The 22,138-nt window shown below is 35.0% G+C and overlaps 1 protein-coding gene across 1 annotated transcript in view; it reads right to left on the bottom strand.

Annotated features, from left to right (window-relative positions):
• fsip1 (fibrous sheath interacting protein 1) overlaps nucleotides 1-22,138 on the bottom strand; it is a 102,928-nt gene that overhangs the window by 24,753 nt on the left and 56,037 nt on the right. The window contains exon 11 of the mRNA XM_088925938.1: nucleotides 13,340-13,486. Within this exon, the coding sequence (XP_088782064.1) occupies nucleotides 13,340-13,486 (147 nt within the window). The remainder of the gene's footprint in view (nucleotides 1-13,339; nucleotides 13,487-22,138) is intronic.

Here is a 22,138-nt window from a genome sequence, read left to right as displayed (position 1 = left end):
TAAAGTTTAAAAAGAATAAAAAATATAACTGCATGTTGTTGCAAATCCTTTGCACACAAAACTGTAACTGCATCAAACCTGCAATCCATTAACATCACCAAACTCTTGGTTTGTCCTTTTGAAATGCTTGCCAAGCCTTTGTTGCAGCCATTTTCAGTCACTGTTTTCGGGGGTTTCTGACTTCAGTCTCCTTTTGAGCAAGTGAAATGCATGCTCTATTGGATTTCTATCAGAAGAATGACTTGACCAGTCTAAGACTTCCCACCCTTTTCCCCTGATGAACTCCTTGGTTGCATTGGCAGTGTGTTTTGGGTCACTGTCTTGTTGAATGATTGAATTCCAGCCAATGAGTCAGGAAGTATTTTCTTTTACATAAGCAGACAAGGAGTTTCTGTACACTTCTAAAGTCATCCTGCTGCTATAGTCATTAATTATATAGTCAATAAAGATGAAGTCAGCTCCAAAGGTGACCATGCATGCCCAAGCCATGACACTACAGTACCTCCACCACGTTTCACAGATGAAGTGGTATGCTTTGGATCGTCTACAATTCATTCCATTCTCCACACTTTCACTTTGCCATCACTTTGATAGAGGTTTATCTTTGTCTTATCTGTCCATAACACTTTGTTCCAGAACTCTACTGGCTCATCTCTGTACTTTTTAGCAAACTGTAATCTAGCCATTTTATTTTTTGTACTTCTGCTGTTGAAGTCTTCTGCAAAGAGTAGATTGTGATACCTTCACTCCTGCACTGTGGAGTGGTTGTTGATAATTTGAGATACTGTTGTTTTACAGTTTTTTCTTCACATCTCTGATCATCACATCTTTTTTCTATCATCAATTGGAGTTGCTTTCCTAGGCCAGCCTGGTTGTTGCTGATTGTAAGATATTTCAGATTGTTGATTTTGCTATGTCCAGTTTCTGTGCTATGGTTCTGATTGAATTCTTCTTTCTTCCAGCATTCAAATTACTTTATTTTCTTTTTAATAGGCCGTTCTTTAGTTTTCCTAAACTAGGCCTCCTGACTCCAAATGTTAAATCCAACACTACACATTCACATACATTCACATACAACACTTTCACATACAAACACCTGACCAATAAGAAACACCACACAACCAATTATCATAATACTTATACCCACCTGAAATAGACAGGTGCTCTTTCTTAATAAAAAAAGTGTTATTATTCTGAACAGGTGCAATATATAAGCACAGAAGTACCCAGAAATAAAAGTTGACATTCTACACTTTTAGTAGTTCAGGTGGGTAGCTGCGTCAGCATGCGTAGGCTACAAAGGAACAAGTAATAGGTTTATTCCATGCTGAAAAAAAGAAGAAAGAAAACACAAAGTTTCAGCCGTGGAGCCTTCTTCAGGTGTGAGAAAGACAAGGCAGTAGGCAAAGGTAATGTAGGCAAAGGTAATTCTACACTTTTGCACCATATTCATCTCAAATCCAAATTGCTTGAATATACAGGTACAGAAATAGCAATTTTGACCTCTTTGTCTCAACACTTACAGTATATGGAAGGTACTGTATATACAGTATAAAATGCAATTACCAAAATCTAAATATAACACTGGTTATATATTTGTTGTGACTAATGAAAACATCATTAGACTTTTTACCCTGACAAAAAGGTGCCTTAAACTGACTTTAAATGTTGCAAATAACACAACAGACTAAAGTGACTACACTTTATAACTAATGTTATAAGCTCTAAAGTGACTCAAAATTATACTGTGTTTAGTTTGTTATGTTATAGCTGTCATAATCTATGAAGTGATCTGTATTCACCACTAGATGCCACTAAGGATTAATATAATTACAGATACCAATCATTGTAGCAATATAAAACATCTTTTTTATTTAATCCATTATTTCCTTAAGAATTAAAAAAATAAAAGATTAAAAAAGAAAAAATAACATCGTAAGGAGCACATGTACATAAATATATATTTTGAAAAGCCTTATTGAATGAGTCTTAAAACCTATGTACTGTAATTGTACATGAATAGAGCATGGCAAATCCTCCAAAAATATAAGTTCTGCTAGAACTTTTCTTTTAGGTGTGATTGACCTTAAAATAACCACCAATGTAAATGATAAAGCACTTTTGCAAAACTTGAAAATTAATATGAATGTATTTCAGTTGGTTGGCAGGTTACTGTTTTTTGCAATACTTAAAGGATCTAGAAAACATGTCACTTTGTATGTGTCGGTTTCATGAAAATATTAAAAATTGATATAGTAGCAAAATTCACAATGACAGCAATATGGCATTACACACTGTACATTGAAACTCTTTTGCCTCTCTTTGTGATTTAAATTCTAGATTGTGTACATTACAATGTACTTGGTAGTTTAATTGTGGTTTGAAATGCACTCATCATTGCCAATTCATTATACCGTAATGCCAAAATATAAAAATAGCATTGCAGTTCCCCTTTATAGGGCATTCAGTCACAACAGGTGGTACTTGTGTTGTGTTAGGTGTTTGTAAAATTCTAGATTCATTATCTGTTTTTTTTAATCTAAGTTAGATTAGTCTACATACTGTATTTCTTGTCATATTTCTTGAGAGTATACAGTAACTAGGAATGATGCCTTTATCGGACCTCGGTTTTTTAATGTGCCTGGTTTCATGGAAATTCTCAGTAAACAACTAATTTCATGGAGTCACTATAAGCAAAACAACTGAATTTTTTATATTGCAATTTACCATGCAGTGAATACCTAAAATAATGCAGCAGCATGATGTGGTTGTAAGACAAATCAGTACAGTATTAAATGTTTATTAACCTACTAGAGCTTTCCTGCACTAATCATACTGTATTGTATGCATTCTGTACTGGAGACAATTTCATTAAATACAATAATTACATTGTTGAGACAGGATGTTCTTAACATGTAGTTACCACAACTCTAAATGAGGTACTGTACCTGTATGTCACAATACTACTGTATGTAACACAGAATTATCATTTCTTAAATTGCATGCAGTATACAGGATTATTAGTAACTGCGAATAAATTGTAATTAGAAAACAGATTATTTTATTTTATAATAAAATATAAAAATATACAATTTTCAGGTGTAGATTGAAGAAGGCTCCACAGCCAAAACGTTGTTTCTTTTCTTCTCTTTTCGGCATGGAATAAACCTTAACTTGTTCCTTTGCGATCTATGTATACTGATGCAGCTACCTACTTGAGCTACTATGCTGTAGATGATGTACATTATGGATATCTGTGGATATTACTTCACGGAATTCTTTAACATGTGTGGAATGGTGGAAAATGTAGTTTTTCTCACATCACCAAATTAAAAAGTAACTGTTATGAAGGAGACACTTCCCATTCCATTTTAAATAGACCCTGTAAAAATAAAAAAATTTACACTTTAAGAAAAATAAAATTAATATATGTCACTCACAAAACACTACATAAAAAGTTCTGAAATCCAGAAAAAAAATGTCCTTGCCACTAGCTGCAACCAAAAACCAAATGAAATGCCTCACAATTGATTAGTGCCTACTCACATTTCACAATACTATACATATCACCATTTGTATTCTGATGTAGCAGATCTGGGACATATCAGACATTAAACTGAGAAGAACATACATCTTTTTTAAAATTCATCGGAATCTACAATAAGGGTGAACCATTTAAAAAGCCAGTACAGAAGCCAGGAAGTGGGAGGGAGAACAGGAACATACTGTATAAACTCCACAGAGACAGTCACACAGGGAAAAATCTGGCATTTGAAAGGAACTTTTGCTTTGTTTCTCACAAGCTAACCTAATAGTCATTTTTTACAACACAGTACTTTCATTTTCCATTACACCTTAAAGTAATATTCTAAAGACAATAAACACAGATGCGAACTGCTCAATGTTTATAATTACATTTAATATACAGACAATTTGTCCAACAACCACATGCAGATGTACATGTAAGTGGCAATAGAAATCATCAGAATTTTGTCAATGTTTTGCAATCCTTTCCTTTCAGCATTTTAATAAAATGTGCATCTCTAAAAGCAAAAAAAACAGTCGAAGCAAAAGTATGATTCATAGCTTTTTCAGTATTAAAATTAGCTTTTGAAGTAGGACAACACAGAATAGCATGTCCTCCATTCATTTAGCTTCATATACTGCATGATATAATCATGGTCAGGACGAAGGCGAGTGTAATTAGGAACAAGAATAAAAATCAGTTTGTTCCAAAATGAATCTGCAGTTGTTTGAAATCAGGAATCATTATCTTGCAAAACAAGTACTGTACTGTCGATTATTTCTGTAAATTCTCCAAGCTCTTTCACTGGTGGTTTAAATTAGCAGTTTTTTTACCATACGAATCTCTGTAAGAGGCATTTTTAATCATTCAATTTGTCTTTCTTTCAAGTGCATTCATGTTATATTTGGTACAGCAATGTTTTACTAGTTTTTTATGCAATGTGGTATTTTTCACTTGACACTAATGAACATAAATTATTTTATAGGTATATTTTATGATTAAGCAATGTTTGATGTGTTTTGAAAAGTGCTGGCAAAGAAAATTATTAGTGCTTCAGTCTATTCTGCAAAACCTAAGTATACCACTATGTCATTATTGGAATTTAACATGGACACATTATGTAACAGTACTTGCAAACTATAATTACTTTTACCTTGAGGCTCAGGTGAGGTTAAGTTAGGCTTGTTACTTACAAATCAAATATACTGTAGCAAATTAAAATAATTTACTTAAGTAGCAGTACAAACCAAATAGTCATTTTTGTTTTTAGAGAATGTTCCAAATCTGCATATTTAGGCAGAACAAAATCTAAACATCAATGACTATTGTGTCTTGAAATATTTCATTACTGGTGATGTGTTGAAAATCACATTAACACCTAATGTAGCGGAGCTAGTTCAGATACGGTGACATCATCGCCCTCCCTGCGTGTAGCGGGGACCTCAGCTGCCTGGGTTGGGGGAGGTCTCCTTTAGCTCATGCGGCTGGTTCGCGGAATCGCGACAGGTCACACTAAGTATTACATTTCATAAAACATCTCCAAATGAACAAAAATAAATAAAACATCAAGTCTGACAATAAATCATACAAATAAATAAATATGAAATCCTAGCAAATACAACAAAACCATGATTCAGCATATCATAGAATTATTCCCAGGTCACCACAGAATTAATGTTATTAATATTTAAGGTGCCTCTTGAAAAGGGAATTCATGGTCATTGGTCTGTTCAACAACCATGTGTTCATCCATGTCACATCTAAGCTTCAACTAGCACATCCATCTAGTGAGGTTAAATGTGCTAATGTGCTTTGCTCTGATTAATCAAAATGTCATTCCTACCAAGCATCTTTGGCACATCCCCGATCACTAGGTTCACTAGGTGCAACCTCAAACTCTAGCAAAGCTTGTGTGGGAAATTATCAGAGCATAGAGTGCTCTGACCTGATTTGATCGAAGAGTCTTTGATGCAATATGTTCACAACATATGCAGACTTAACCAATACTGATGTTTAATTCTTAGCTTCATCTTGTCTAGGCAAGGAGTACTTAAATAGCAAAGCATTTATTTTGAGATGAATGGGAGTCAAATTACTTGTAATTGTCTGAGATGTACAGTAGCAAAATTACAGCATTATGGGTAACTACTGAAAAAACATCAGAGCACCTTGTCATTTGCATGGTTTCTACTCCGGAATATTTTATATACAATGTTTAGACAGCGTTTTTATACACACTAAGGTTTACCCTTCAATTTCCTACTGTGGGACACAGACTGTAAAAAAAATACAGTCTGCACTCTTCAGTGGGGTTATTCGGTCAAGTACTTCATTGTTTTGGTTACCAGGTTGTCATTGGAATGCCTCCCCTAAAACTGTATTTAATGTCTTCAGCAGTTACAGTAGCATTTGTAGTTAGACTCCAACAGTCCATTAAAAACCTTGCGGGGATCCCATTTTGAGAGGTTTTATTGTCCCCAAACTTCAGAGGGGTTGGCATGTAAAGAATCTCACCCCTTGTAAAGCCTTTCTATCTATGGAAATCCCACAGTTTTCAATAAAGCCAAGAGATACTAGAAGGCCACATTTAAAGTATCTGCGCCAGAGCTGGATCTTACTTATTATCACTTCCAGTCTTGGAAAGAAACCTTGTCTCGTGGAAAAAAAAAATCTCTGCTTAGGGGTAAATCTGGAATTGTGCTAGTCAAAGCCCTCCTGGTGAATAACATCAATGCCATCAAAATGAGATATTTAAGAGAAATGAGAACTGAAATTGCAAAAACATCCGGGTCTATGTGTGTGATAAAAATAGCTAGGAAATAACACAAAGATTTAAAAATGTATGTGACTATTTCTCTGTTTGCATATTGTGGCCAAAGTGCCCGTTTCAAATTATTTTAATTAGATGGGCAATTAGCACACAATTAGTGACAAAATAAAGATTATGTAGTTCAAGTAGGTACTGTTGCTGTGTCATCATGTGAAGATGAAGACTCCACAGTCGAAATGTTGTGTTTCTTTTTTTCTCTTTTCAGCATGGAATGCTTTACTTCTCAAATACAGATTATGCTATGTAAACTATTTGTTTAATTTGATTATTTCATAAAGACCATGAATCAAAAGATAATTCCAAAAGTAAAAAATTAAGGATGAAGTAAAAGTTAAGGGATGTTGTAAGATCATGAAAAAAAGCTTATACTGTACACACCAATGACAACATTAAGCTACCATATGAAAAGTTCTTGAGCCTGAAGTGAAGGGTGGTACCATTAATTCAGCAGAGTGCCAATTCAAAACAAGGATTACTAGTCACTGAATGTGGCCAGGACTCCACAGCTTTGGGTATAAACTCCCCTCAGTCATCACAGATCATTAATAGCAAATGTTTAACAGATGTGTGTAGGACTGCAAGATGTTCTTGGCCAGACAACAATACAAAAAGACATGATCAGAAATCAAATATCAGAGGATCATGTCCACGTATCAGAAGCACACTGACAAGGCAGAATTCATCCAAATCCCTTATTAATTGGTTACAAATGGGTGTAAATAATTAATTTGATTATTTGAAATTCTAATAGTAAAATCAATTCTGGAAAAATACTAACCCACTCATAAATTATCTTTACTAATTTAGCTAGCTTAAAATAACAGCATCATACATTTTTAGAGCGCAAAAACCCAAATAAATTACTCACACTCAGAGTATGCTTGCACCTTGCTTTCACTTTGATATGAAGTGTTTACCTGTGAGTAACAGAGATCAAAATTCATGAAACAAAACTGAAATGCTTGCTACACAGGCAAATTGCTAACTCCATATCAAATTATTTTACCAGTTAAGCACGACGGACTGAATGGCCTTCTATTGTTATAATCTTTCTTCTGTCCTAATGAGATTGGTCATTAACCTACGGTTGGTACCCACAAGGGAAATAACTCTTGGAGGGGATTTAAAATTTTTTGATTAAATTGTCTTTCACAAAGACAATGGCTCAACAGACAAAGTAGGATTCTGTAAAATATTTTTTTCTGACTGTGCTCCAATTTCTGGACTTCACTTATTAGTGAAGAAAGCTTCACTAATACGCCACAGAATCCACTGAACTAATGGAGATCTGAATATGATTAGGTCAATGGAATGAAAGGCAGGAGGGGCATAGTGAAATAGTGAAATGGTTCAAATCATAGGCAAGACCTCACAGAACAGGCCAGAAGAATTTGGTAAAAGATGCCTGATGGTGGATTGAAGGAATGTTAAAAGATTCGCAAGGTCATGGGAGATATTATCACATCACAAGTGCCAAGACTATATATAAAAGCTTTTTTCAACACTTTATTCCTGTAGGAGGAATCATCAACTCATATCAGCAATCAGAAGATCACCAACTCATAAACAACATTTTAAAAGCTATGGTCTACATGCATCGGTCTACACTATTCAAAAAGAAAACAGTGTACTGTAAATTATTGGAAGTAAATGAGGCTGAATCAAGATCAAAACCAGACACAAGAAACTAAATTTAATTGTTTTGGATACATCTTTTGCATTGCAATTGAAAAACCTTGGGGTTATATTCGATTCTGGCTTAACATTTGACCCACATATGCAGCATACTGTCAAAACATCTTTTTTTCACCTCAGAAATATCGCCAGACTAAGCCCTATGCTATCACAAACTGTGTCTGAAAAGCTGATCAACACATTTGTGTTCTCTCGAATTGACTACTGCAATGCTCTACTCGCTGGGATTTCTAAATCTACTCTGAACAATCTGCAGTATGTCCAAAACTCAGCAGCCAGAATCCTGACCAGGTCTAGTGCAAGTGTTCACATTACTCCTATCCTGGAGTCCTTGCACTGGCTTCCAGTCAAATTCCGTGTAGACTTTAAAATCCTCATGCTCACCTATAAGGCTCTGCATGGCTTGGCACCTCAGTACCTATCTGAACTTTTATCACCCTACTCCCCACCTCGCAACCTTCGCTCTTCTAATTCTGCTCTCCTTACTGTCCCCCAAGCCGGGGGACAGCCTGGTTCCATTCTTCACCCCTCTGCTTTTCTTAGTACCACCATCCACGGTCTCCTCTATATATTGTAATTGTGTTTTATCTTGTGCATTCTTCTTATTTATTGTTGTTGTCATCCTGTAAAGCGCTTTGAGAAGCCACCTTTAAAGGCGCTATATAAAATAAAGTTTATTATTATTATTATTGTACAAGTGTTTATGTCATTACTATTGTAGAAGCGGTTATGTCTTATTGAGAAATCAATTTTTTTAAGTATGAATGGTCTTATGATAAAACAGATATTCTTTCAATATTCAGGAATATAATTTGAATTTGTTTATATACTAGAATTGGTGTTATTACCCATCACTAATTGCTCTATGATTACTCAATACTGCCCCCTTGCAGTCAAAAGAATTGACAAGTTTATTTCTTATTTGAGTTGATGTTATAGCTAAATATTTTACTCAGAAATCTGTTTCAAAATTAATTTTCTGTTTCTTTGGAAACATTTATAAGATACCTTGGATAAATCCATGATGAAAACAATATCATTTTTATTTAACTGTGTTCAATAAAAATTGAGCTATGGCCCACAGCTAAAGAGCAGTTCAAAATACCCCACATCAAAGACCACATTAAAAGACAGTATGAAAAAGCAATATAAATTTGGAATTTATTCTTATTGATAATTAAGGAATCTGCATTGATTTTCACATTTTAATTACCCTTGACTTAGTTTCAGTATTGTCTTTTTCAGGAGCTTGACAATTATTAGGCATTAAAAAATATCTTGTAAAGGCTGCTGCATTTTTAAGAAAAACAAGAGATGAAAACATACAATAACATTTTCATTGAATAAAAGTAAATTACAGTCAGTAGAAAATGAACTTGTCATTCATAATTACAAAATTTCTGTACATGCACTGGTGAGAAAATGACCATCTGATATATGTTAATGCTTTGGTTTTCTCAAAAATGTAAACATAGCAGGAAAACAACCCAAATAAACCTACCAACTTGCTGAAAATCAGACAGAAAGTAGTTTTAGAGCTCTATAAGCACTTTTGTTACTGATGCTCAGTAAATACTTGTGTAAACAGGTTTTAGCATTTAATATAACAGACATTTTTTCTTCAGTTAAGAACAGTTCTGAAGGTTTGTAGATAAGAGGGCACTTCTAGTTCTACAGAAAGCTTTCAAAGGTGGGTTGAAAAGGAAGTCTCCCTCCTATCTTTCCTTAATTAGCTTATTTGTGGAATTTGCTTGTTGTTTTCCTGCTTTTGTACTCCATGTAATCACCACAATTGCAAGCTACACCTCTTGGCCAAATTCAAGATAATGTACAAAGGGGCACTACAGATAAATCTGTCTTTCTAAGAAAAAATACCCTCACCCTGGCATCTTTAGACACAACTGACATACAGCCATAATTGCACGGTTAAAGTTAAAAGTTAAAGTGCATTCATAATGGGAAGACAAACTATTAACAATTTAGTCTTGAAATGGTGAAACATGAACTCTGCCGAATGATTAAATTCACAACAAAGCAAAGGAATGCTTTATAAGTCATCTACAAAATTGGCTATCTTTTATTGGCAAGGATAAATAGCAATATTAACAACTCAGGTCACAAAATCAGGTCACAGTACTTTTAGGGGGATTTTATAGGACTGTATGAACAGCTATGCATTCTTAGTTCCCCTGTCTAAAAATATTGGGCACAGGGAAAATGGTGGTCCTTTCAATTGCTATACTGTATGCCTGAATTGAAAATGTGTTCATTCTGGGTGGCTTGATTGCATATCATGGGATCTACAGTATATGTGTGAGTGTTATATGAAACTGGAAATAATTATTCTCAGTGTACATTTGTTTACCCATAGTAATTAGGTCATTTATTAAGATACAGACACTGTAACTGTCCAATGCATGTATCATTAATTGTACTTGGTTATACAGTATGTAATTTGTTGTCTCCTTTTCTTCAGTAACTGAACAAAATGTTAAAGGGGGAGCTTTATTTGAAATATACAGTACTGTATATATCAAAAATTAACTATCTAAACATTTTAGAAATGCCAGTTCCCAAGACCTGCAACCACTTTTATGTAAATTGATATTCTACTAACCTAAAGCTTTTCATAGGTCAGGAATACTGACAAAAAACAGGAATCCTGTTTTGTACAGTTTCACTTACTGCACATGCCTCATCATACAGTATGTTATACAACCTATTCTCATCCAGAACCTTAGCTAAATATTTCTGATTTTACATTAAAGTCCTAATGTATATGATTATAAAGACACTATTTATTATGTGTTAATTTAATTTTTGTACAGAACATGTACTGTATTTGGTATCCATTATGGCATTTTAATAACCCTTAAAGAAAGTAATTTCTGAATTCTGTAATGAGAATACCATACTGATGCTTCAAATATTTCTGTCAAACAAAAAGTACTTAATTATTTTAGACTTTGTTATTAATTTAAGTGGCTTAATTGTGAAAGTTTATATTATACAATTTATACTCATACCGTGTTGATCAAATAAATAAACTTAATTACCAATTTCTTTAGTTACATTTAGTGTAACCTCATGTTTTGTAGGATTCAATGTTAAATTAGTGCTGAAAGAATGTAAACTAGTTGTTTAACTTAAAAAAGTAAAAGATAAAAATAATGATAAATTGTCATTTTATGTAACTTTATTAAGTTGAAAAAAAATCTTTGATTTCCTTGTTATCATTAGAAATGTATACAAATAAACACTGAAAAGAAAAAAAAAGCCTTATTATGATTGAAAATTGGTAAGAGTCTCAGGATAGCATTCTTTTTTTTTTCAAGAGAGAAGCCCATTGTAAAAATGTGCATATAAGTAGGTGGTGATGAAGCAGGTATTTCTTTGGGCTCATTGTGTGGGTTTGTAAGCGAATGCCCTTTGAACAATGACACGGCAAAATTCTGGAATTCAATTCCCCTGCATTCTCACTACACACTAAATTAAAGTCACAAATGTCAGAGAACGCAGAAAACAAATCCATCATCTTTTGTCCCTGAAAAATTCCATCGTTTAACACTTAGCAACAGGGGCTTTGGGAAGCAGAGAGTTTCTGTGTCAGTAATGTCACAGAGGCTCACATTACGAGACAGCAGTGAATGGTTTCCAAGGGGCTTCTAGGTAGAGGAATTTGTAAAGGCATCACGGCAAGCTTTTAAAAGCAACGAAGAATCCTTGTGCTGGGGTCACCAAATGAATTAAATAGCTTATAAATAAGACTGTGGAATCTGTTTGGGTAAGTAACAGCCCATCTAATTCATAAGAATATTGAACTAGACATGTTCAACAAAGGCCATAAAACTAACAAATTATATACCCTAAAAATGATGTTGGTTTTAATTTGAGTTTGCTGCTTACTGTACTAATAATAGACTAAATTTAATATTATTATTCAGGACTCTTTGATGAAAGGATTATGGAAAAAGATTGTTTGATTTAAATGGTGCTGATGTAAGAAACATTTTTGTTAAAACTCTTTTCTCTCCAAAGAAAGGCGATTTCAAAACCACAAAGATGCAGATCTCCTGAGAGAATGCATGTACAGTACAGTAATGCAAATATTAGACAAGCCTTTGTTCTTATATAGTACTTTGAAAACAAATGAAAACAGCTTTCCGTAGCACTAGTTATGGCCAAGTCTTTATTCTTAAAAGTAGTTAATTCCATTGTTATTGGTAATTGCTTTATCCTTCTTAACAGCTGTTTTATTTTATCCCAGCCTTAGATCAGAACTAATTGATCTACCACAAGGTTAGGTATGAACTTTTATTTTGGGTGTCTGATAGGTACTGAAAATGAATGGGGTTAGACCAGTATTCTTGGCTGAAATCTGAAGATGTTTTTCCAAAAGTCCTTTACTGAATGTTCATTCATTCCTTGTAAGAAAGTAATCAAGTTTCACAAACTACAGTAAGGACAGCACGTACTAGACAGCCACATGCTCTCTTCATGGAAATATTCTATAAAGAATAATAATAAGGTAACAAAATTAGTTTTTCAGTATTAATTTTACAAAACAGAAACAACATTTGCTTTAGGACAACTGTTATTTGCCATTAACATTACATTACAATCAAAGCCAAGCTTCAGATGTTTTAAGACACAAGAAAAGTGCAAAATGAAAAGTAAACGTTCACAACATTGTATTCTAATAGTGTAATCTACTGTATATCCCTTTAAATTTGTCTTTCTCAGCATGTAACAGAGTGAGATAAACTACACTGCCGTACATCAAGATTACACCACTATTTGCAGCTAATGAGGTTCCCTGTTCACTTCACCACAAAGAGAAAAAAAATGTAATCACACTTTTTATGTGTAATAAAATAGACACTCATAGATGGCTTGGGATTTATGTGACTGCAAGAATAGAAAAAACACAGAATAGTATTAAATCACACACAACTATCTCTGGCAGCTTGGTCTGATGCATGGCTGATGCAGACAGCCAAGTGGGAGGTTGATACAGGTTGATATATACACGAATGATTAGAAAGACAGTGGGAAAAGTGAATTCCATTTATTCCTAAGGTGCTCATTTTACATACAAGAGCTCTATATTCTGTGTGCTTAAAGCAAAAATGAAATACTTGACCAGTCTGAAGGTTGATTGATGACTAAAGGTTGCTACTGATGCTTTCACCCAAACCTTTAAGGAATCTGAATGCTAAATGCAGAAAGTTTGCCCATGTGCATGTGATTATTGTATAATGAGCTTCTGATTTTATTTTTATACTCACAGCACTTTCCAGATTTTGGTCCAGATGTTCCAGCTGCTGCTCAATCTCTTTCAGCCGACTCTCTTGACCCCGTATCTCCTTCATGTCCTGAAGAACCTTCTCTCCTGGCAGTGTGTCCCTATAGTCATCTAAAGCAGTCCCAGGACCCTAACAATAAACAGACACCTCTTTTTCTTAAAGCGGTCATACTTTCAATATTAATATGAAAAAAAGAATGAGATGAAACTTGGGATTTAAGTTACTTCATCATATCTCCCTTTATGCATAATTGAAAAGTTTTTCTTTTCATTTCTTAAGATTAAGACATAGTGTACAGTTAGTTCCAGCTGACTTTGAAGAAACCCAGGACAGATTGTAAGATGGACAAAACTAGAGTTTTTTTTTGTTCCTAATTACCACACTTATCTAAATCTTTTGGACCTGGGTTTCCAGAAAAAAAGATCTCTCTAGATTTTGCTATAAACTAGTTATCAGTTCCAAGGCATTTAAATAAGGGATGTTTGGTCAGTTGAGGATGACTTCAGTTATAAAATACCTGCCCTCCAGTGTAATACATGGTCATAATACTTATTTTTGCTTTTTATCATTTTATTTAATGTTTCCTCTTCTACATTTGAAGAGATAAAACCCCATTTAGGCCTGATTACATCTGACTTTTAGGTGTAGAAACAAAATAAATCAAATAATATGACTACAATTTTTGATACATTAAGGCTGTATTTTGCATTGAGCGCAATTTAAGAAATATAAGAAACAAGAGCAGAAAAGGATCACTTCTCTGGTTGCTTCAAGGTTTGAAATTGAAAAACCATAAGGAATAGCAAAGCTTTCTGTGATTATATGTGATGCTATGACCTGTTATAGACTAAGATGAATAACAATTTCTCTTGTACAGACATGAGCCCAGATTCCAGTCAGCATTATTAGCAAGCTCAGCCTGAACATTCCAACACAATTTACTCCAGGTCACAACATTTCATGTAAACAAGTCATTAGACTTGTCACATGTTGTGCAACTGGTGCTCTAAGAGATCCTAATTCTGACAACTGAATAAAGAGTTAAATATAAAAGAGCTTTTGGTAAATGAGTAATCTGCTTTTCTATGCCAAACTACTTGTCTTACAATTTAAATAAAAGTATATATTAAAAAAAATAGGAAGAGAACTGTTATGGTTTAACAATCACAATTGACAAACAGCATAGGCCCTACAACCACAGATCACTGTTTTGATTCTGAAAGAATATAATTACAGTAGCTCCCAAACAGCTATGCTTAATTGGAAGAATGCTGCCAGGATTAAGTGAGTTTTAAGTCAGCCAGGGTTTCTACGATTCACTGTACACTCTTAAAGTACTGGTACAAAAACCAAGGTCAATGAGTTGAGCTGCCCAGTTCCTGCAGTACTAAAACACTAGGGGGTATACAAACAAAATAAAAAAAACACTGGTGATTAAAAAAAAACAACAAATAAAGGATTGTTCTGGGTTAATGAAATATACATTGGTGAATACTAGTTCCAAATATTAGTTAGTAAATGATGTGGGCCTGTGGTATAGCCAAACTATGTACTCTATGGAAATAATAGATAATTTCAGTATACAGCAGCATTTACAGCAAAATAATTATTATTTAACCAATAATTCTATCAGGAATGGTGGTAAATCATGGTTAAGAGAAAAAAACAGAAAGGAACATTACAATATTTTTGTCATTCAACAGGGATATACTGTAGCAGATTGTGTGTGGATTGCTAAGGGGTGCTTTGAGAATGGTTTGATCATTCTGCAGGTTACAAGACTCTTGTGTATTTTACAGGTATTCCACATGCTGAGTACATAACCTAGTAAATGTAATTCTAAATGCATATAAACATTCAGACATTCTAATTTGTATAGATAAGATAGTTAAATAAGAAGACAGGTTGCACAAAATAATGACATAAAAACCAGACATTCTCATTTGTCAGGAGTACAACATTATTTCTTATACATACAGTAGCAGACACAACAAAAACAATCTACTGTTTATGCTTCACTTCTAACCACACAAGCAATCTCACTTTTCCCAGGGTATTATTGACAACCCAAGCATACTCTACATTTGAAATTTGCTGTTAGATATCATTCATCTTTAAATACCATGAACTTCAAGTAGTGTGAATGATGATAGGCCTGAATCAGCCTGTCATAAATATGGGTCGCAGCAGCTGTCATAAATGTCATAAATATGGTTAACCTTGTGTTCTGGAACAGTTCCTGAACAAAGAATATGTTGACATAATTGGGCAAAACAATCTGTAAAATCTAGTTTTATTGCCCTACTTGTGCCACTAACTATAGGTTCCTCTGCAAAAATCTGTTTTTGGGACAAAATAATATTGTTTTATTTGCTTTTTTTAAAGAATCCAGTTTCTCCACTGACAACAGAAGCCAGCCTCTTAAAAAATATACATTAAAGTTTGACGTCATTTTCTTGCCTAGATTATTTTTAAAATAATTGATGATTTCTTATTTTGTGTATTTTGTCAGAAGGTTTTTTCGACATTCTTTTGTGATTGTTCAACCAAAGTAGAAAATAGCCAAGCCAGGGGATATCCTGGCATTATATAATTTCATGTAATTTAGGAGATAGCTATATTTATCTGCTAGCAAAGAGTTTAAGGTAAACAGTTGATTTCTCAATTTGAAATACGCACTTATCTGACCAAAATTACAGCCTAAGCCTAAGGCACTTGAAATAACCATTTGGAGTGGGAGGGTCTCTGGGTATCCATGAGTCTTGACTTTCACACAAGCATTCACATTTCTTCCTTGCATCACTACAGTACTGTATATTTGGCCAATCTTGCTTATTTACAATTTCTTCCCATTAGGTTCCTGTGTATGGGGTAGTAAGGATGGAGCTTAACCACTGAGCCAATGAAAAACAAAACAAGGGATGAATTAAAGGGGGGAGGGCTGCTAAGGAGAAAAAACATGAAAATACAAAATAAAATTATGTAGAGAGCTTTTAGGAAATTCTGACTTTCGGCCCTTTGTTTTACAAAGAATGCATAAATAAAGCCTGTGTGGCTATAATAATAAATATTGGGATAAAGAACTGAAAAAAAAGAACTTAGATTTGTAGAATTCATTTTTGTTATTTTAAATAAAAAAATATTTCAAATAATTGTTCTGGAAGAGCAAAAAGTACCAATCAGGCACTTAGCTGGGAAGAAAACCAGGAGACACAGGGATCCTCCAGGACCCGTCTTAAAAACACCTGCTGCAGCAAATGTCTGGATATGCATGTGAAGAAAGCATTCAGCCTTGTTAAAAAGAAAATGACATCATTGAACTCTAAACTTTGGACAAGCCTGGATATTGCTCTGTGTCACGCAGATAAATCTGGCATACCCCGAAATATGTCTGTGCTGCCAAAACAGAAGAGGCAGCAAATGACTGCCAAAGGTGCTTGATTCATATACCGTACCTACAGTATACAGTACCTTCACAATGCCCTGACGCTTTTACATGTGAACTTGACACAGATCTATACAGTATACTAATCTAAAGGGATTACTCAAAATGAAACAATATGCAGGACTTTGCATTTATCCAGATTATTATTATTATATCATGATAGATAATTTCCATAAGTAATGCAGTAGGTGCACTGTAACGATGCATTTGGATCAATCAGCACCTGCCAACTATCCATCTCGTGTTAATCATTCTAAAAAGTCAACAACTGCTAGGCCATGACCTTAATAAACACTAGCTAATGTTGTTCTAATCCCCTGATTTTTTGGCTGCTGCTCCTGCTTCAGATCTGATTCTAGTTAAGCTGGAACGTGCGAAAATTGAAACATAATATGAGGTCAAAGAGAATCATTCATGACTGTCAACTATGGCCGCTGCTCAGGTTAGCAACTTGCCAAACCTTCTAAATTAGCCTTCCACTTTGCAAATAATTCTATTATTATTATTATTATTATTATTGTTGTTGTTGTTGTTGTTGTGGGGAGTGCCAAACCAGTCTGTATTTTTACTAAAGCTACGTCAGAACACATTAGGGTCAAGTTATAAAAAGCAATTTGTAGAAACAGTACAGAGGAAAAGACTGCCATAACTGGCATCATCCAATTACTCCACCCATAAAAACCACAGGCAAAGCTGTCTATTCTCTGTTACTGGCCTTTATACAAACTCTCACAATATAGCCTTAATGTGATCCATCTGCCAAAATAATTACTATAGACCATATATGTGTGTGACCAATATGCTTGGACAAAAATATGTGCTTAAATAATTCTGGAATGACCACAGAAGCTCTTACATTAGGGTTTCCCTCAAGCTGGTTGTGGTCTACTTTCATAACAGGTTTCACAGCATCTAATATATCTGCTTTTTCCCTTTGCTGGAAACAACTTTTTCCTTTTAATTACCATTCTGTTTTCATATTACATATTTCTGTTTGTTTAGCTTGTTAGCTCTTTTCTATATGTTTTGAATGAATTATGGAATACAAATACTTGAAATATTACTAGTTTATCAAATCCAATATTTTAGTTCTTATTAGTTGAAAGCATCTTTATGTTTTGTTCAGTTTCTTTTCTCATTTATTTTAGTCTTATCATAACAATGGACATTTCCAGACAAAGGGTTTCTAAAGGAGCTCTAACAACTGAAAAACAGCATACTTAATTGACAATCTAAGTACTAAGTGATAATCAAATCATTTAAAACTAACTGTAATATCTAATATTTTTAATTTCAAAGAAAAGAAGCTTCTTAAGAGTTGGTAATGACAATTCTAGGATATAGTGTAGCACAAACCTCGCAAAATGCAAAATTATACTTGAACCAAAAATAATATATATATGAGGCCTGGGAGCTCTGAACTGCAAAAGAACTGCCAGATCATGGCAACGTAAAAAGATCCATTTGACAGAGTGTTATATTTCTTTGCTTTAATATGGGGCCCATCTGTCTTCTATAGACATACTGTACTGTACTTGCCAGAAACAACTGTAGCAAAACTGCTCAATGCAACATTATCACCACTGTGTTAACCATAGGAACAAGAAGTCAGCTAATTAGGACATGTTTCCTACAGAAAGTTATCACAGGTGAAATATATCATAAAATTTCATGTTTTAAAATCAGTCTGACCTGACCATGAAGTATAGATTTGTTTACATTGGTCTCTTAATATGTTTAAAGAAAGAAGAGGGTAATAAATATGGGATTTACATTTTAAATATTTTGTGTTATACCTATTTGTGTATAAAGCAATAGCAGGCTTTTATACAAATGAACATCCTGAATTAACAGAGCAGTGTTTTTATTATTAAGAACTCATGCTACTACTTGAAATATTAAACTGTAAAAAAAATAACAAAAGGAAAACTTTCTTGCAAGTTTTTTTTTTATGAAGGACAAAACATTTTATAGCACTACAGACTTATTATAATACTTAATGTAAAGAAAATAATATTGTTGTTTAAAATAGTGTATCACATGACAAAGCGTTGATGTGGCATATTAAAAGCACAAGTTTCCATTCAGGAACAGGAACATTTCATTGCTGGAAGATCTATTCATGAAACAAAAACAACCTACTGCAAGGAAGTAGTGAGGGCTGTATTCCATGGCAGAATTTAAAAGGACACTTTTTAGACATCAAGCCAAGCTCATGATGTTTAATGAGTTTCCATGTAAAACTATAAATGGAGCTACACTTGATTAATGGGTAAAGCACAGTAAATTCATGGCTAATTTTCACTTTGTTTTTAAATATAAGCCCTAAAATAAATTTCAGTGACAATGTATTGATATAATCAGAATGTGGGTCTAAAGTGGCAGGAATGATTCAAATTCTGGTATTATTAGTTTAATGGTTGCACTTGTAAGAAACACAGCTGACAGAAATGGTGTTTTTAACAGATGTTCGGGAGGACGCCAATTTTTAATCTTGCTCATTTCTGCTCTTCTACACATAAATATTTGCCACCATGCACCCACCCCCTTTGCAGTTCTTTCTCACATTTGTTGATTTGCTCTTACCAGTGACGGATATCTCTTTTACTCATCGTTGCTAGCCCTTACCTTTCACTGTTTCATTGTTGCAATGTACAGTGAGTAAAGACAGTCACCACCCCCTTTCAAAATGTTCACCTTTTGTTGCCCTAAAGCCCAAAAAGAAGACGAGTAAAATCAGACTTTTTTTATTTACAAATTGTACCTTGCAACAAGTGAAAAAAAGAAAACTAAATTTTTGAAAAAAGAAGTAGAATAACTGGGTTGGATAAGAGAACACCCCCTGGGTTAATACTTGGTGGAAAAACCTTTTGCATGAATTACAGGCTTGAGTCTGTTTGGATACATCTCTACCAGCTTCGGAATATTTGCCCATTACTCCATACAGAATTTTTCAAGCTCAGTCAAACTGCATGGTGACTGTTGATGGACTGCCCTCTTCAAGTCATTCCAAAGATTTTTGATGGGATTTAGGTCGGAGCTCTGACTAGGCCACTCAAGAAGAACATTCACCTTCCTGTCCTTCAGCCACTGTATGGTTGCTTTGGCGGTGTGCTTTGGGTCATTGTCATGAACCATCTTCCCACTTTCAACTTTATTGCTGAGGGCTGCAAGTTTTCTTCAAGAATTTGCCTGTATTTTGCACCATCCAACAGGATGTTGCCACCACCGTGCTTTACCGTGTTTTGCATTCTGGCCAAAAAGTTTGATTTTGGTCTCTTGACTACAGTTCCTTTTGCCACTTGGCCACAGAGTCTTTAAAGTGCTATTCTGCAAAACATAAACGAGACTTGATGTGGCTTTTTTTAAGGAGTGGCTTTTTCTTGCCACCCTCCCATACAGGCCAGATTTGTGGAGCGCTTGTGATATTGTTGTCACATGCACAGAATGACAAGTCTTTGCCATAAAGGCCTGTAGCTCATTCAAAGTTGCCATTGGCCTCTTGGTAGCCTCTCTGATCAGTCTCCTTCTTGCTTGATCATCTAGATTGGAGGAACAGCCTGATCTAGGCAAGATCTGGGTGGTGCCATACGCCTTCCACTTCTTAATGATGGTCTTGACTGTGCTCCATGGAATACTTAAAGCCTTTGAAATCTTTTTATACGCATCCCCTGACTTGTGCCTTTCCACAACTTTATCTCGAAGTTCTTTTGAAAGCACCTTTCCGCCCATAGTGGATTTGTTGGTTTGAAATGCACTTCCAAGAGGTGGAATCCTCTAGAAACAGCTGCTTTTATTCTGAACTAATCAAAATCACCACAATTGATCATAGGTGGGAGCCAATTAGTTTGTTGTGTGATCTGTCAGGTGACTGGTTATTCCTAAGCAAGTTTACAAATTTTCAGAATGTTTTAGAATATTATTTTCACTTGGCTAATGTGGATTACTGTGTGTAAATAAAAATGGAACAAGCATGATTTGTTTTTATTTTCAGAGTGTCATGCAACAAAAGGTACAAATTTTGAAAGGGGGTGGTGACTTTCTATACCCACTATCTCCTTGCTAGGCTCCCACAGCACCGTCTCCTTGTATTTATGGGTATTGTTACAGTACCTCCTTCAAGCCAGGGCACAAATTGTTTCGCGCTTCACCTGCTCCTCAACCTCTACTTCTCTATGCTCTGGACAACAACTGGCACCCTGCACTTGCCACAGTGTCTGCTCTTCAGTTCTGGCTCTTCTTCAGGTCTTCGCCTTCTCCCTGTACCCCTTTGACTTTCCCACCTTTATGTAATCTCCACGCTCCTCTCTTCCCCTTTTGATTAGTTTTCGGGTGGCCTAGTAACCCACTAAATCTTCAGCCCCAGCCTATCTTCATTGTTTTGTCCCCTCCCCTTCTCCAGCACTCATTTCTGCTTTGCATGTAGGAGCCCCCTGGTCATTGACCCTCATTCTGCTCTGTTGGTGTGGGTGTGAACACATGGCATCAATCTGCACTGGGTCCAGGCATCCTCTTTTACAGCACTCACTGCCCCAGTGCCTGTGCCCAGCTCCAGCCCAGGAAGACTGGGAACAGGTTCTCAACTCTTCTACTCATCAAGTTCCCATCTGCGTTGCCTCAGTGGAGACATTTTAAAGTATAATGGTTTAGTCTTTGGGGGATCCAGTCCAGTCAAACAGACCAGAGAGGTCAGGATATTTATTTATATATATTTCAGTGTATAAAGCCAGTTTTTGTTTTTTTAACATTACTCATTTGTCATATACATTATCTGTTCTTTGGAGCTTCCACTTATTAAAAAAAATCTGCCCTGGTCCTCTAAATTATATATCTATAGTGTACATCATATTTAGATTTTGTAATTCACATATTCTGCCTCTGTGTTATGGGTTTCCTTTTATCTCAGTTGTCTCTGTCAGTCTCTTCCTCACACGCAGAGACTGCTGTTCCCCCAACCAGGCGAGTTATGATAAATAAGCTCATATGCAACATCAACTGGGATTTTGGGGAACCACTGAAACTGGGTTTTTAAACAGTAGCGCAGGAGGAGGCCAAATTTGTAATCTCCCTCACTTCCACTCTTCTACACTTTCTTACACAATCCACTGTTCTTTACCCTTGTAGCAGCTCCTTGGCTCATTCTTTATCCAGAGAGGAGGGGCCCTCCAGGACAGGCTCCTGTTTCCTCAGCTAGGTGAGTTACGCCATATAACCTTTAATACATTTTGCATCTACTGTATGTTGCATTAATAAGGATTTGGCCACATTACTGAAGAAGCCAATGAGAAGGAGATGTTTAAAGTGAAGCTAATTATGGTAAAACCTTTGCCCTGAAC

Source organism: Atractosteus spatula, chromosome 9, assembly GCF_055471065.1.
Source record: "Atractosteus spatula isolate fAtrSpa1 chromosome 9, fAtrSpa1.hap1, whole genome shotgun sequence".
NCBI lineage: Eukaryota > Metazoa > Chordata > Actinopteri > Semionotiformes > Lepisosteidae > Atractosteus > Atractosteus spatula.
The sequence above is the reverse complement of the archived record's forward strand: the minus strand, read 5'-3'. Positions and strand labels throughout refer to the sequence as shown.